The 18,245-nt window shown below is 31.1% G+C and overlaps 2 protein-coding genes across 2 annotated transcripts; one reads left to right on the top strand and one right to left on the bottom strand.

Moving 5' to 3' along the window:
- Positions 1-3,319: 3,319 nt before the first annotated feature.
- LOC109788321 (uncharacterized) lies at positions 3,320-6,771 on the top strand. The gene is made up of 2 exons (XM_020347015.3): positions 3,320-6,111; positions 6,219-6,771. The coding sequence occupies exons 1-2, from the start codon at positions 3,354-3,356 to the stop codon at positions 6,581-6,583; spliced, it is 3,123 nt and encodes a 1,040-aa protein (XP_020202604.1). The 5' UTR covers positions 3,320-3,353; the 3' UTR covers positions 6,584-6,771.
- A 1,229-nt stretch (positions 6,772-8,000) lies between these two features.
- Positions 8,001-17,124, bottom strand: LOC109788319 (nucleobase-ascorbate transporter 1). The gene is made up of 14 exons (XM_020347013.3): positions 16,963-17,124; positions 12,072-12,169; positions 11,795-11,971; positions 11,138-11,238; positions 10,969-11,044; positions 10,509-10,568; positions 10,229-10,416; positions 10,050-10,146; positions 9,631-9,717; positions 9,400-9,458; positions 9,203-9,294; positions 8,952-9,029; positions 8,705-8,865; positions 8,001-8,473 (listed from the first exon to the last, which is right to left on the bottom strand). Exons 1-14 carry the CDS (start codon positions 17,036-17,038, stop codon positions 8,261-8,263), a joined length of 1,563 nt encoding a protein of 520 aa, XP_020202602.1. The 5' UTR covers positions 17,039-17,124; the 3' UTR covers positions 8,001-8,260.
- Between the last annotated feature and the right edge of the window lie 1,121 nt (positions 17,125-18,245).

Genomic DNA, 18,245 nt, shown 5'->3' with positions numbered 1-18,245 from the left:
ATAATTTTATCTTAAATTATCTCATCCACACAAAATAAAAATATTAGGAACAAAAACACATTTAATTAAAAAACAATTAGAGATACTAAGATGCATTGAATGCAATGATGGATCTAAAATTTTTAAGTTGTGGAGACAACTCAACCAAATATATAAATTTATAATATCAATAATCTAATATAAAATAGAAATTAAAAAATGAAGTTATCTTAGTATTGTAGTTATTTAGTTTATATTTATTTTAAATTTGTTTAAATATATATAATTATTTAACATTTATGATATTTTTATTTATTTTTATTCAAAGATAAGTTTCATATGTTATTCTGGTTAATTTATAAAAGTATAAAGTAAAAAATAATTCTAATATGAATATAAAAATACTCATATATTATAAAATTAATAATTTCTATTGTAATAATGAATATAACATATTTTGTTAGAATTTAGAATCTAATTATGTTATTATTGTAGTTATTTTATTTTTATTTATGTTACATTTGTTTAAATATATACAATTATTTAACATTTATGATATTTTTCAATTTTTATTAAGAGATAAGTTTTATCTGTTATTCTGGATAATTTATAAAAATAAAAAGTAAAAATTATTGTTAATAATGAATATAAAAATATTTATATATTATAAAAACAATATTTTTCCTTTGTAATAATGAATATTACATATTTTTATTAGAGTTTAGAATATAATTATTCAGTATTGTACTGAGTATAAAAACAATAATTTATTTATTTATTTTACATTTTTTTAATTTGTATAATTGTTTAACGTTTATGATATTTTTTATTCATTGATAAGTTTTTTTATTATTCTGGGTAATTATAAAATATAAAATATTGTTAATAATGAATATAAAAAATTAATATATGATAAAAATAGTTATTATTTCAAATGAGTGGAAGATATTTTAAAAATAAAATAATTGGAGGGGTAGAGAGAATGTTTTGGGCGAGAAAATTTTTGCCCACTTGTTGACATATGTCCCCACATAACTTATTTATTTGTTTATTAATAGTATGATATAATAATAGCAGTGAGAATGAAATTAGCCTTGTCTCTTTATGATTTTATTTTATTTTATTTTAAGTGAAGTCTCTTTCATATTCAAATTCTTGAGAAATGGAAGAGAAAGAATACCATCAAGAGTACAAGAACATTTATGATGGGCTTTAAAGCCTCAGGAGTGAAAAGAAGTAGAAAGACATTAATCTTGTCTCTTTGTTTTGTATATTCAAAATGAAACAAAATAATATTATACAGTATTTTAAGATGAAGTGAAATACAAGTCCATTTTTATTTAGGCTGCGTTTGGTTGTCTTTTGTGTTTTAGATTTGAAAAACCATTTTATAAACAAATTTTAAAAAACTGACTTTTATAGAGTAGAAGTGAGAAAAAAAAATGTATCAGTATTTTTGACTCAGCCTCTAAATTTATATATCACTTACGCTTTTAGCAGATGCAGCAGCTACTGTGCGCATAAAGCAGCTATGACTATGAGTGTAGGTCAATCAAAGAAACCCTATGGCCTATATACATTAAACTCACTACTCTATTCAGTTCAGGCATTTGCCCAGCATGGACCCTACTGTTTCAGATTGCAATTTTGGTAGAAAAGAAAGAAATAGAGTGGCGTCAAATAAAAAATGAAGAGAAATAGTTAAAAAATAAAATAAAATTTTAATTATTTAATTGAAGAGAAATAATTGAAAAATATATGAGAAATAAAATATATATAAGAAAGAGGAGAAATAAATAAATAAAAACATAAAATTTACTACTTTTAATTTCTTTCCTCTCTATTTCTTCTCAACCAAATAATCTTTCTCATTTTCACTCTCTTATTTCCACTCTTTCTATCTTATTTTTTACCCATTTCTTCTCTATTAAATAAAGTGTGAGTTGCTAGCTAAGGAAAAGTACTTTTTTGTTAGTTTATATATGAGAACTCTTTTTATATATAATCAAATAGAAAATTCAAATTAAAAAACTATAAACAAAATCATCACAATCACATTATTATTATAGTTCTCTCTTTAATAAATCACATCACAATTATATTTTTACTGACATCTCAATCACTATTATTATTATACTATTAACACTGTTATGATTGTTATGAGCAAGGTGATGATAAAAATAATAATAACAATGACGACAACAATAATAATGATAATAATAATTACCATAATATAATAATAGTAATGTAATAATGATAAGAATAATAATGTTGATTGTAATAATGATTATGATATAGATAATTACAGGATGATGATAAGTAGTAATTTTGTTTGTAACTTTTTAATTTAAGTTGTTTATTTTAATTTTAAGATTGTTATTATAAAAGATTTCTCATTTAAAACATCTCCTAAACTAAAAAATTTCTTATAATATTAATTAATATAATTATTCAATATACTATATAAGTGTTAAGATAATATTTAAATAATGTTATTAATAAACTAGTATTTTTTTAATAAATATTCAAACAAATTGATATTTTTTTATAAAATATTAATCATTATATTTATTAAATACAATACATTTAATAATATAATATATTTATTAAATTTAATAAATGAAATATAATATATGTAGATTAAAATATTAAAAATCTATTATTAAATTAACTATAATTATTGCAAAATTAATATTTTTTTTTATTGTTATCTTAATAAATTACTTTAAATTTTAAAAAATAAAATTATCAAGTGACTAAACGATAACTTAATAAACTAAAATATTTGCAAGAGAAAATAACTTTGTCGTACTTTTAGGAGGAGTTTCTAAACCTAATGATTGTTAAGAAAACAATTGCATCACATAACCATAGAATAACAGAAGTCACAACACATCCAACACCATTTAAATATCATATTGGGTAGTACACAAACAAGAAGGACAACAATAATAACAAATTGAACCACGTAAAAAAATGGACAAGTTAAGGCAAGAAGTCAAAATTTCAAAGCTAAAAATAAGGATATGGAGAGTACTTACGTGAACTTGAACATGTGATACTTCATTCTTTCAAGGAATACAAGTATAATTTTATCTGAAATTAGCTCATCCACACAAAATAAAAATAAAAAACAACTTTTAGGAACAAAAATACATTTAATTAAAAAAATTAGAGATACTAAGATGCATTAAATGTGTTTGTGTTGCATATAATTCAACGTTCAACATGATATTTTCATTAACCACACTGTTTCTCCATGCATAATCTTTTTCAGTCGAGGAGTATTCAAGTAATGGACCCTACACCTAAATTGAGGACTACATAATGCAACAAGCAAAAAAATCATTTGTGAGCATCCCTCACTTACCAACATGGTGTCCACAAAGCTTGTATCGTTTCAGTTGATTTTCATCACATTCTTGTGTTCACTTTTAAGCCTCTGTTCCACACAAGTTTCTGGTGTTTCTTTTGCCAATGCTATTGTCAAGGTTGGCCATGAAGCCGCACAAGATGAAGACATTGAAGCAAGTGCTCTATTAAAGTGGAAAGCCAGTTTTGATAACCAAAGTCAGGCTTCTTTGTCTTCTTGGTCCAATATTACTAGTCCTTGCAAGTGGGAAGGAATTGTTTGTGATGAATCCAACTCTATCAGCACTATAGATGTTACAAATTTTGGTCTAAAAGGTACACTTCTCAGTCTTAATTTCTCATCCTTTCCTAAGTTGTTGAGTCTAAAGTTGAGTTACAACTCCTTGAGTGGACCTATTCCCCACCAAATTGGCAAACTGTCAAGAATTTCTCAGTTGAAAATGGATCATAATTGTTTCAGTGGTTTCATCCCCCAAGAAATAGGGGCATTGCATAACTTGGAGTATCTATCCATGAGAGCAAATAGTCTTTTTGGTTCCATCCCCAAAACAATTGGAATGTTGAAAAATCTTGTCATGCTTGATTTGTCATCCAACTCTCTGTCTGGTGCAATCCCTTCATTTTCAAATACCAACTTGACAAATTTAGAACAACTTATCCTCTTTAACAACCTTCTCTCTGGCTCTATTCCTGAGGAGTTGGGAAGACTTCATTCTCTCACAACAATCAAACTGTTAGAAAACAATCTTTCCGGGCCAATCCCTTCTTCCATTGGAGACTTGGCTAATTTGAGAACACTTCAGCTCAGTTGTAATAAATTTGATGGATCAATTCCTTCCACCTTTGGAAACTTGACAAAACTCATTGAATTGTCCATGATGGAAAACAACCTTTCTGGATCAATTCCTGCTTCCATAGGAAACTTGGTCAATCTGGAGAAGCTTGGCCTTGCAATGAACAATCTTTCTGGACCTATTCCCTCTTCCTTTAGAAATTTGACAAAGCTCACCTTCTTATTACTTTATATGAACAACCTTAATGGTAGTTTTTCAACAGCAATAAATAACCTTACTAGTCTAGTAAGCTTACAACTAAGCTTGAATCATTTCACTGGCCCTTTGCCACCACATATATGCCTTGGAAGGTCACTTTCAAATTTTTCTGCCAATCAAAATCATTTCACAGGTACAATTCCAACAAGTTTGAAGAACTGCTCTAGCCTTTTTAGGCTCAACCTTGCAGACAATAATTTGACAGGAAATATTTCAAATGATTTTGGTGCATATCCAAAGTTGAGCTACATTGATCTGAGATACAATAACTTTTATGGCCACCTTTCATCAAATTGGGCCAAAAGCCATAATCTCACAACTCTTAAGATGTCCAACAACAATTTAAGCGGTGGTATACCGCCAGAACTTGGTCAGGCACCCAAGTTAGAGCAACTTCATTTGTCTTCAAATCATTTAACTGGAAAATTTCCAAAAGAACTTGGTAACTTGACCTCATTGTTTGATCTATCAATAAGCAACAATGAACTTTTTGGCAACATTCCTTCAGAAATAGGTGCTCTATCTCACCTTCAAAATTTGGATCTTGCAGCAAATAATTTAGGTGGCCCAATTCCAAAACAGATGGGAGAGTTGCTCAATTTACTTCACTTGAACTTGAGCAAGAATAAATTCACAGAAAGCATTCCTTTCTTCAACAAATTGCAATCTCTGCAAGATCTTGATCTTAGTTGGAATTTGTTAAATGGAGAAATACCGGCAACACTTGCATGTATGCGAAGATTGGAAACGTTAAACCTCTCACACAATAATCTCCATGGAGTCATTCCATCTAGTTTTAAGGATATGATTAGCTTGACAAATGTTAACATATCCAACAACCAATTAGAGGGTTCAATTCCTAACAATCAAGCTTTTTTTAAGGCTCCATTTGATGCATTGAAAAATAACAAAGGCTTGTGCGGTAATGCTTCCGGGTTGGTGCCTTGCACAAAGTTTAGTCCCAATTCTCATGGTAAAAAGAGAAATATCATCATGTTGAAACTATTCCTTATTTTGGGTTCATTATCGCTAGTAGTGTGTGCAGTTGGAGTTTCATTATATATTCATTGGCAAAGAGCAAGAAAAATCAAAAAACAGGCCGGAGAAGAACAAAGTCCAGATCTTTTTTCCATATGGCATTATGATGGAAAAATAGTGCATGAAAATATCATTGAAGCAACAGAGGATTTTGATGACAAATATCTCATTGGAGAAGGAGGGTTTGGAGCTGTTTACAAGGCTATGTTACCCTCTGGCCAAATTGTTGCTGTGAAAAAACTTCACGTTGAAGTTGACAGGGAAACACTTAATTTTAAGGCTTTTACAACTGAAGTTCGAACCTTGACAGAAATCAAACATCGTAACATTGTGAAGTTGCGTGGATTTTGTTCACATCCACGCTACTGTTTTTTGGTTTATGAGTTCCTAGAAGGTGGTAGCTTGGACAAAGTACTAAACAACGACACACAAGCAGTAATGTTTGATTGGAATAAGAGGGTTAACATTGTTAAAGGTGTAGCAAATGCTTTGTATCATATGCACCATGGTTGCTTTCCTCCTATTGTTCATCGTGACATATCAAGCAAGAATGTTCTTATAGGTTTGGATAATGAAGCCCGCATCTCGGATTTTGGAACAGCTAAAATTCTGAATCCTGATTCACGCAATTTCACCTCGTTTGCAGGCACTTATGGGTATGCTGCACCAGGTTAGGCCCTTATATTTTTTATCTTAAGAAACTTCACATTTGTTTCAATAATAAACATTGTCACTTTTTGTGTAATACTCTTACTTTGATACTTTGACGTATTACAGAGCTTGCTTATACTATGGAAGTGAATGAGAAATGTGATGTGTTTAGTTTTGGGGTTCTTTGTTTGGAAATAATAATTGGAAATCATCCGGGAGATATCATTTATTGGATGTATTCACCCTCTTCAACACCAAGAATGTCCAATTTGCTATTGAAGGATGTGTTGGACCAACGACTTCCTCTTCCAATGAGGCCAGTTGCTAAGGAGGTCGTCTTGATTGCAAAGATAGCATTTGCTTGCTTGACTGAAAGACCACTTTCTCGACCAACCATGGAAGATGTGCACAACATGTTTGTGATGCCTAAATCACCTTTAATGAAGGAGACACTCGACACCATTGCACTTGGACACCTTCAAAATTGTTGAATTTGGTTTTCTTTTGTATTGCAAGTTTTAGTCATGTCTTGTAACCTTGTCTATGTATATCTTGCAATAAATTGGTTCTTTGCAATGAATTGAAGTTGTGAAAATTTATAACTAGAATTCATATATTAAGTCATGTACATGTATCAATATCTCGTAAATGAAATTTTGCTTATTATTAGTTTTTTTTATCTTTAAATGTCACTAAATAGAAATGTGAGTGAAAATCATAATTTCATCCCTTTCATAATTTCACATCATTTATTTAATTACTTTTTAACTCTTAAATTCATGTTTTATAGTGAGTTTAAAATAAAAATTCATCGTATGCAATTGTACGTGAGTAAATTAGATTAACGTTTATGATGTTTCGTAAAATTGCACACATATATGTTAATTTTTAATATTTAAGGTAATTTCAATTTGTAATATTTTTAAACAATTAAAGAATTAAAATAATATTTAAAGAGTGTGAGTATAATATTGTTCACACTATCCCTTAAAACTGTTGAATTATTTTATGGTATTTGTTTGAGAGAATATTTTTATAAGGTTATTACACAAGCATACTCTATAATGATACGCTTTGGGCCTAAATCCTCACGATTTTGCTTTTGGTCATTACTCAAAAGGCCTCTATACAATCCTCCCCTCAAACAAGAGAGGGTGAAATCTATCTTTATATATCACATTATCATTTTTTATGAGTTATGAAAGTTCTCTCTATCTTTGAAGTATTTTTGTGTTATATAAGTTTTTATTTCTTGTTTTATTTTATCGATGTGGGACTTGTTTATATTCCAACAAAAACCTATATATATAAAAAAATCAATTTCAAACAGATTAAGAAAGTTAATTAAATATATTTAATTTTTACTATTTCACATAAAAATACATTATATTTATTAAAATATCTTAAATTACACGTATAATAGATAATGTTTTTATTTATTGTCTTAAAAGGTATTTTTAGTTTAAGAATATTAAATAATATTGATTTAATTAAAATTTATTTATATTTTAGTCCAAAATTTTAAACACTTTTTCTTACTTATATATAAGTTCATTAAAAAGTTAATGTAGAGATAAAATAAATAAATAAATAAATATGTGTGGAAAGGGAGTATGAGTAGGTAATTTTGCGAATTATTGGTTGAGTCTCAAATGGCGAAAGCGATGGAAATTTTGTCGGTATCCGCATACTGCATACCAATGCTTAGTTTAATGAGAATTGATATTTAAAATGCTTTCCACGTTGCAATATCGTAATCAGGTAGGATATACATGCAATCTTTATTTTATTGTAATATAGTAATAGTCGTGTAAATGAAATTAGCCTTGTCGCTTTATGATTTTTTTTTTTTTAATATTTTTTTAATATTTTAAGTGAACTCTCTTTCAGATTCAAATTCTTGACAAATGGAAGATGAAGGTACCATCATTACTAAATTTAGTTGCTGCATTTACATCTTGAAACAGAACTCATTACTCCTTATTGGTGGTACGTAGCAATTATTGCGTCTACGGAGCATGGACCCAAATGCTTTAGATTCCAATGTTGGTCCACAAAAAAAATCGGTTGGTAGTTAAGGAAAAGTAGCTTTTGTTAGTCCTAACTCATTAATGCTGGAATGTGAAACTCCAAGAGAATCTGACCTACCCTGCTCATCTTCATTAAGATCAAGTTGGTGGAAAGAACCTATTGAGATTGAATGGCAAAGTATAGAATTCTTCGTTTCTATTGTCTCCTTTAAACGTCCTAAACTTTACCCACCATGGCATCCCTCGGTCTTTCTTTGACCTTTCTACCTCAAGAGTGTTGTCAAGCAACACTGCCACTATCAAACCCACTGTTGGTGCTGATGAGAATAAGGTATTTAAGAACGCATTGAACTGCAAAGAAGAAAATTTAGCATTTAGAGCAAGCCAAATACTAAAAGACTATTGGTGTTGGCAGGTATAAAGCACAGGTTACATATCAAATTAAAAGTTCAAATTTCTTAAAAGAAGTCTAAAATCAAATAACATGCAGCAGCACTATTTGATAAAGCATATGTACTATTTTTAAGGTATTGAACAGAATAATATAGCATATACTCCTGGCTAAGGAAAAGTAAATCTCACCCATCCAGCATTAGTATGGACAAGGCCATGTCGCGAAGGAGTCCAGTATTGATCGAAAAATTGAGGAACTGATATGCCAAGGAACAGTGTGAGCCCAGTGATAATAAGATTTCTCATGGAGTTCATGTTTGTGAACTGAAGGAATGATATTCCAACTGAACCTGATGAACAAGGGAAAGTAGTTGTGAATAGAGGAACAAGAGAAAAGTATTGCAATGAAATCTCATTTAAGATTTATAAAACATACCCACAAGGCCAAAGAGAACACAGTACAGTGCAGCAAATATTGGGAACGGTATAGATGCAAACACAGCTCCAAACTTTCCTGCAGATGATGGCAGAACAAGTAAACAAAAAAATAAAAAAATAAAAAACTAAGAAGGAACTGTCTTTTCTTGTTTCTAATTGTTATCATAAAAAATTTCTGTGAATAACATGATGAGGAACTGGTTTACTTCTGGTGTAATCCAGGCTCATCTTTGATTTGTCTCTACCAACCTAAAATAGAGAAGAATATCATAAAGCCGGCAGAAATCTGAACAACTCTGCGACTTCCAACTCGAGTTAGTCCAAGTAGCCCCACATTTTCCCTATAAAAAAACAACCATGATGCTCATCAAGCTACTATAGAAAGATACATGTATCAAACACAAGAAACAGATTGCAGTTAAAACTCAATGGAGAGTGATACTTACACAGAAACACCGGAACCAGTCCCTGTTCCATAAAGACCATCAAGTAAGACACCAATCCCCTAGATAAAATAAACAATATCAGTTTCGGCTCTCAGTCATATCAACTTCTCCATAATATTATTAACTTATAATAACTGTTCACAGGATTGAATCTTAGAACTATTCAAATTAATGCAAAGGCATAAGCTAGGCAATTCAATAATAATAAATGACTTGTGCCTTATAACTAACCTGCCAACCAATGCCTCGACTTAATACATAAGCAGGAGGTGGAGTAGCAATTGCTAGCCGAGAGGCAGCCTTGTATGCACCAGTTGACTGCAACAAGAGTGCGTGGTCAAGATGTCAATAGATTGTTGAAAATTTACTAAAATACCATGAGAGACTATTTATGGTGATTGTAATTAGTGTTTTGTTTCTTCAGTCATTGTGGTTTTTAGGGGGGCCTGAGACCTCTTGACTAAATTTTAAAACGTGAATCTGCATGTACTCTGTTTTTTTTTTTTTGGCTGAATGAATCTGTATTCTGTTGTATCAACTACCTTGCACTGGGATATAACATATAGACAAACACTAAAAAGCTCTGCAGATGAGACTGAAGTCATCCAGAAAAATAAAAATAAAAACAAAATCAGAATGAAAATAGATACCTCCACCATTGAGACAATAACTGCAGACATCATGGCAAATGAATGGCCAGCAGAAAATGTAGGGGGACCCCATTGGAAAGGATAGGGGAACATGAACCTAGTACAACAAGAAGAAACCTCAGAAGTCAGCAAAACCTTGGAACATATCAGAAGAAATTATAACATGCTTTTTCACCTACCATGGGGCCGTAGATATCAGGTTTGCTCTGTCTGTTTGACAACTACGTTGCGTTGTGTCAGGCTTGTGTCGGTAAGCTCCACTGGCAGTCAAGATAACAGCATAGATCCAAACAATTGGGACACATATCAACACTGGAAAACGTTCAAAGATGGGGATATCTCTAAATGGTCTCACGTGCTTTAGATACTGCAGTTTATAGCAAATTAGTTTGTCTTAAGGAAAGAAATAATAATTTGATGCACAATTGCACACTACAATTTTCTAGTTGCAGTACTTACTTGTGACGAACCAATTACCAACAATAACATAGGTATACCAATTTCTACACAGTCCCCCAACTGAAAAAGAAGATAACAGAACATTGTGTAAATTTATGAAGAGGGAGGATGGCCAATTAGAAGATTCTGATAAAGAAAATGCCATCAATGTTTGCATGCAAATTAAGCATTATGCCACTACCAAATAGTTTAGAACATAAAAAGTAGACAGACCCCTCATATATGCTAAAAAAAAAACAAATATCAAAATTCACCATTGAAAATTGGAGGCACTTAAATAGGTGACAATTCAAGATTGGTTTCAAGAGAAGTTCCTTAAATATTATTGTTTATCATTAAGAATAAACTTTCTTCTAGATGATGATATTGTAGTCACAAATTGCTGTCAATAGAAGACCACTTTGTCAAAAGTTTGTTCAAAGATCGTGACAATTAAGATGGAGATCAGAGCCACACCTACCAAAGGGAATCCACGTTGAAATAAACCTAATCCGACCAATCCAACTACAGGTGCCATACCAAGGGGACTGAAAAATCTGGAGAGAAGAACCACCAAAAGAAATGCTTGAAATTTTACTCAAACATTTTCAATTCAGAAATATGAAACATGTCACGTGAAACTAGTATACCTTGAAAAGAGTCCCCAAACTTGGCTGTAACCCAGGATTATTTGAATACTTGATGCTACAATCAAAGCTCCTTGTATTGCTCGCATTGTTTGTATAAATCTCTGCAAACCAATCACATGGCAAGATCTCTTTCAATACACTACCAAATAAGAAAAAATTTAAGTGTGCTCCTAAAGTTTGTATAATCTATGTTGCTCCCTGATAATACCTTAGAAGAACCATACCACAAAAGCTAATAATTGTAATTGAAGAGCCCAAAGCCTTATAAACCCCACCATAAAATCTCATACTTTCACTGTGGGATTCAAGTCCCTTACCCTACAATTGGTCCTAAGTTCCTAACATACCACACTATGCAGCCGCGGCACCCATTTGGGCGGACTGTGCACTAGTCTTTTGACTAGTCCCAGAACAACACTACAATGTCAGTGTCAACACCTGTGCCTCGTTTGCGGCTGAGAGATGCGGTGGAATGATTTGATACGAATTGATAAGAACCAAACCAGTAGAGAGGAAAATATAGTGATCAACAAAAAACGATTGGATGTATTATTAGTCTACAGGGCTTAGATGTTACAAATCAATAAATAGATTAAATGTATAGTTTGATGTGCTCTCAAACTACCAGTGATGAATAAATGGAATGAGGAAACTTACTTCATGAGGGTCACTAATTTGTTGCAATGAGGAGTCCCTGATAATATAAGCAATTGGAAATACATACGCAAATGAACCTCCAACTACTGTAGGCAATCTGGTACCAAAAAGTGTTTGGAGAAGTGTGTTAATGCCAGCTACAAAGAGCAGAGTCTGTATTACCCGTGCCTTGTCACCCTGGTTGTACGAGCAACCAGATCACGAACAAGTAAATATCAGTAATAAATGTGTGTCAAAAGAAACAATTGTTTTACACTAGAGCAGTAATTCAGCATACATCACTTCCTCCCATGTATGGAACAATGGTTGAAGGAATCATCACACTTGTTCCCAGCATCAATATATAATTTTGAAATGCTAGTAGGATAGCTTCAGCTGCAAGACAAGACATTCACAATGAGCCAAGAAGAAAGAGATTGTAAAGAAAACATTAATATCCCAGCTCACAGTCTAAATTGCACTGCTAAAGTAGAGCACGACAATTTGAAAACTCAAAATCACTTCAAGCAAATCAAACCATTGATTAAAATTCAAGAGTCCAAGAACTTCACACCAAATTTGTGTGTATCTTGGGCATGGAGTCTTGTGTTAAATTTTCATTTGACCTTGTTATGCTAAAATTTTCACATAACGTAAAAATGTTGAGTACTAGGAGGTTCTGGAGGCAGCCTTAAGGTGGGCATAGTAGAGAAATAATTGAATAGCATGATAATTTCCGGTTGATCATCATTGTAGATATCATGTAAGGTAACTTTGCACCAAATGTTTATATATTTATGTGGAAGATGTCTAATTAAAGAATTGAGCATTAAATGCACAGTTATACAGAGATCTCTTATAGAGAAAGAATACATAAGGCAAAACGAATTATGGAAGTTGACAACGTTGCCTACACATCCAGAAGGCCAAAGATAATTTTGGGTCGATCTGGTAGATGTGTTGGCAGATAATTTCTTCTCTTTGGCCTTTTGGGTACATAAAATTGTTGTGCATCAAGGGTTACCACATATACACACTGTTTCTATATTGATAATATATTTGTCTACTTTGGACTTAAGCCCTCACAGTTCTACTTTTGGACATTACTATTTTTCCAATAGAGACAATTATGTGTATATAAACTCATATTCGTCCTCTTGGTCTAACGATGTAAGACTTGAGACATAAGTGTAGCGGTAATCTTAATCTCTTCCTGACTAATTGTTTCTTTCTCACATATAAGGGTAGTCACCAAGTGTTCTCAAGAACTTCGCAAAGAACATAACAGAATCATTGTCATATCTTCATCGTCAATCTTTAAGTCGAATCTCAATAAATCACTAATTGTATGATTGAGGGAATTGATGTGTTGTTGCAAATCAACTCCTCCTTCTTGCATTTTCATTGGCTTATCCTCATCGTCAATCTTCATGTCAGGTCTCAGTAAATCATTGATTGTTTGATCGAAGACAATGAAGTGTTGTTGCAAATAAGTTCCTTGTATTTTCATCCCATCTAGTCTTTTCTTGGCATACAACTTATTCGTTATGGACTTGAACCATACAATTGTGTTTGGCAGACGAGGTGCTATATCATGTTATGCTAAACACACACAACCTGTCTCGATTTTACTTTTAGACATCACCCAAAAAACCTCTTACCAATTGAGACTTATTGGTGGAGGACCATCCAAGGAGGCTACACACTTGAAGACTATGTGTGTATATAAACGTATGTTCATCCTTTTATTTGAACGATGTAAGACTTTGCTTCCATCCCAATAATCTTTCTCTCAAACAAAGGACCATGTTTTAGTTCAGTCACGTTCTAAGTACTTAGATCGCCGCTCCATCGTTAACTTACGATAGCAGGGCGCGTCTCCTAAGCCTCCGTATTACCAGGAAAACTCTCTTTCATATATAGACCCACCATCCCAGATCCACTTGCCAACCATGATACTTGTCAAGCTGGTCACATGGTCAAATGGGTGACTTTGATATCGATTATCTGCTTTAGGCTTAAACCTTCACGATTTTCCTTTTTGGACATCACCCAAAAGATTTCTAACGAATAGAGACAACTATGTATATAAATCATGTTTGTACTTATTGGACATCACCCAAAAGGTCTCTAACCAATAGAGATAAACCTTATGTGTATATAAACTACAAGGGATCTTTTACCCAGATTTGCCTACCAACTCCATAATCAGCATACTTGCCGAGCTGGTCACCTAGTCGCTTTGATACCACTTGTTGTGCACCGAAAGTTACCACATATACACAGTATTTTCACATTGGTAAGATTTTATCCGCTTTGAACTTAAATTCTCACGGTTTTACTTTTGAACATCATCCAAAAGGCCTCTTTCCAATGGAGAAAGTTGTGTGTATATGAACCCATGCTAGTTCTCTTGTTCTAACAATGTGGGACTTTGATTGTATCCCAACAAAAGCACATATTCAACCTATGCAGTTAATTTTTGTTTTGTTTATCGTATTGATCTATATCTAGATCTGCATATCATCATCCTCTTTGTTTACTCTATCTATTTCTTGTTTCTTATTTTTGTAGGCAACATTTTCAACTTCCTGGATTCTTTTAGCCTTATGTATTCCCTCTATAAATGACTTTTGTATATTACTGTGTATTTAATCCTTAATTCTTTAACTACACATCTCAGACATAAAAAAATTAGGTTGTCTTCAGCACCATGTTGATGCTCTACTATGTCCACCTAGGGCAATGAAGCACTTCTCCTAATCACAATTAACTCACTTGGCTGCAGCATCAAGACGGCTCATCTCACCATTATACATTTTATTCACCTCTAGAGCCAAGGTGATATTTATATGTACTCAACAATTATATAGCATGAACTCTACATAATCACGTGTCAATGTGTCAAATACTCTGTGTGTTTTATAAGTTGTTATTTCACTCAAAAATCTCTCAATCATTGAAGTATGTGTGTGTTTTATAAGTTGTTATTTCTTCTCTTATTTTATTAATGTGAAACCTTGTTTGTATCCCAACAAATACCTCTCGAACAAGGTTTAGATACCTCTTTAACACAAGTTGGACAACAACCAAGAGAGTGAATCAACAACGCTTACTTTTGGCTAAACATGTCTCGAGCACTCATCATATTTTGGAAAGAAAAAAAAAAAGTCAACTTATATTATAAATATTAAATACTAGTGAGAAAGAGACACTTTGTATTTTTATATGATTTATTTTAAAAAAAAATGAAAATAAAAATGAGTGGTTTGAAATCAGGAAATGTGAGTAGTTTGAGACAATTAAAAGGGTAAAAAGGGATATAAAAATGTGTACCAAAACTAGCAGCAATTCCTTTGTGGTGGGCAGCTAGTATGAAGTGGGAAAATTAAATTTTTGTGTACACAATTTTTTTATACTTTATCATTAAGAGATGCATAGGTGAAAAGAAAAGGTTGGAAGAGAGGTATAAATGACTAGAAATAATTGGAGACAAAAAAAAAGGTATTTTTTTTATATATCGATATATATTATGAGACTCAACGTTAATTTAGGCTCATTATCACAGGACTTAACTAATAGTTTTAACTTTATATAGTATTTGGTTGCACTGAGGTGGAGGGTAAAGGAGGAATTTTTAAAATTTTTGTTATTTGCTCAATTTTCAATAGATAAGGATAGGGGAATGGAGGGAAGAAAAAATCCTTCTCGTCTAAATTTACTTCCCCTGGGAGAATTTGGAAGGAAGTAGAGGATTTTTAAAATATTTTAAGTGCAATATATAAAATATTCTTATTTATGATTCTAAATTTAAAATTATAAAAATACAAAATTAAATTGATTTTTAAAATCTCTCTCAACTCCTTGTAAATCAAAACAGAAAAACAAAAAAAAAAATTATCTCTCCTCATCTTAAACCAACAAAATTTTTAATCCCTTCCTTCTCCTTCCCTCCCCTCTCCCCCATTCCTTTGAAGCAAACAGAACAGATATAATTCATCTTATTTTGGAAACTTTTTTGTTGTAAAGATTGCATGAAATCATTCATCTAATTTTCGGGACTTTTTTTTTTTTTTAAGATTACGGTGTGAAATTGAGTATTCTTTTAGTGAGAGGCATTATCATATGAAAATTGAAAAATAACAATTTTGTTGAGTTCAATGATCATGTATTAATATACAACAATGTTATCGATGTAAAACAATTTAATATTATCTGTATAAAACAATTTAGTAACAAACACACAGTGACCCAATTAATAGTATAAAAACAATTATTGAAAGTTTATAGATTTAGCATACATGATAATTAGTGGTTAAATGACATTACATATATAACCTATTTTCTCTCTTATTTTTAGAGAGGGTGAATAAATATAAATCTTAATTTTCAATTTAAAATTATGTAAACACAATGTAAGGATGGTGGATTAGTCATAAATTAATAATACGTAGGACCACTTATTCTAACGTCATTAGTAACTAAATTTTTCATTTATCCATAAGAGAAAAAGTGGGGTAAAGTGGTAATTACAATATGATGGTCATGACTCATGATTGCAAGCCTTCTTAGAAATAGTGATCTTTGTTTGTTTCACAGAGCTAAAGGACAAGTCGGAATGATGATGAAAAACAGGGAAATTTACCGTGTGTTTGGAACAGCGTCAAAACTTGATTTTTCACGTTTGACTGGAAGGAGAAAATAATAGTTTCTCCTTAAATTGTTACTTGGACGTGAAGAGAGAGAAAGAAATTGAGTTTCAAAATTGAAACCAAACACACACTCAATATATTTATTTAAAAACCATAATGGTGTAATACATATTTTAACTTCAAATTAAAAACTAATCCAACTAGGAAAAGGCTAAGAGAAAAAAGTTAAGACTTGACAGTCCCAATCTAACCGGATAACATTAAAAAAAATCAACTTTTTAATCTATAAATAACCAGAATCAAAATGGAAGAAAAGTGAGCTAATGCAAACAAAAAAGACTTTGTATCATTTCTTTCTTAATTCATTCCATTCATATGAGTTTGATTTTTAACCCCTTAATGATCATTTTATTTGAAAGGCAAAGATTTAACAAGTATATTTTATTTGTCCGATGGCAACAGAAGATGATTAAAAGCAATAAAAAAAAAATATATGAAGAGATAGCAGTTAGTTATAAGAAGAGAGGAAGAACATACCCCATGGAGGATTAGAGTCTAAGCAGTATTGGAGGTCCTGAAGTTGTTCCATAGGGAGATGAGTAATGTCTGACATTGTAGTGGAGCTTGTGAGTTGAGAAAGAAGAGAAGCAAGAGAGAAGAAGAAAGTAAAGTGGAAACATAAAGTGAAGAAAACTAAGGCATGAATATTAATGAAAACTGAAAAGGAACAGCGCAAGCTTGTTGATTTACGAAATTAACCCTTAATGAGTCATGACGCATGGAAGTGTCCTTCCAAGTTCCAGTCACTGGGGAAACCACCGAAGCAGTGTGCGTCACTTTGGTCCCCTCTCTGCCTTCCTACCATTTCTGCAACAAAACTATTTACATTATTTTTTTATACTAATTATAGCCTATTATTTTTTATTTCATGAATACTTCTTAGGGAAAGAAAGTCTCTATCAAAAAGCGTAACAGAGGACTAATGTCGACACTTCTTCACAAATGAAGAACCATTTTAGAATTTAAATTAGTGCGTGTTTGCTTTAGTTTTTGGACGTAAAAATTCACATTTGTGAGAAGCAAAAAATTATAGTTTCTATGTAAATTGGCTTGTAAACAGAGAGTGAAAAATCACGTTTCTAAATTTAAAGTAAACACGCACTCGGTGGTAGGTGTTAAGGAATGTTAAATTTTTACCAGCAATAAATTTTTTTTATAAAAAAATTACATAAATAGAATTAGAAGTAGCATCAAACACTGTTTATGATCAAATTTCAAAAACCAAATTCTGACCTTCACCTGTACATTCCGTTGAGGTCTTCGGCTGTCGAAATTCGGTGTTTAGAAAATCGAATACCAGGCAGCCATTTTTATTTTTATTTTTCGATTTTCATATTTATTAAATAATAAATTACATTTATAATAAAATTCATTTTTTAAATAATAATTAAATAATAAATAATATTTATAATAAAATTTAAATTTTAAAAAGTTAATAAGTTATATTTATAATAAATTATTTCGAAAATAAAATTGAAATTTAATAAATAATAATTATAATAAGTTATATTTATATTTTAAAAAAATTAAATTTTTAAACAATTTAAAAAATATGTAGTTATTAAATAATAAATTATATTTATAACAAAATTCAAATTTTAAAAAGTTAATAAGTTATAATGTTAATACATAATAAATTTAATTAGTTATATTTATAATAAATATTATATTTAATAAACAATATTTTAATGAGTTTTTCTTTTTAAATTGAAATTCAATAAATAATAATTATAATAATTGAAATTTAATTTTATTTTCAA

The sequence above is a fragment of the Cajanus cajan genome, chromosome 9 (genome assembly GCF_000230855.2).
Source record: "Cajanus cajan strain Asha chromosome 9, NIPB_CcT2T_4, whole genome shotgun sequence".
NCBI classification, from domain to species: Eukaryota; Viridiplantae; Streptophyta; class Magnoliopsida; order Fabales; family Fabaceae; genus Cajanus; species Cajanus cajan.
This window is presented reverse-complemented; position numbering and strand designations above follow the sequence as displayed.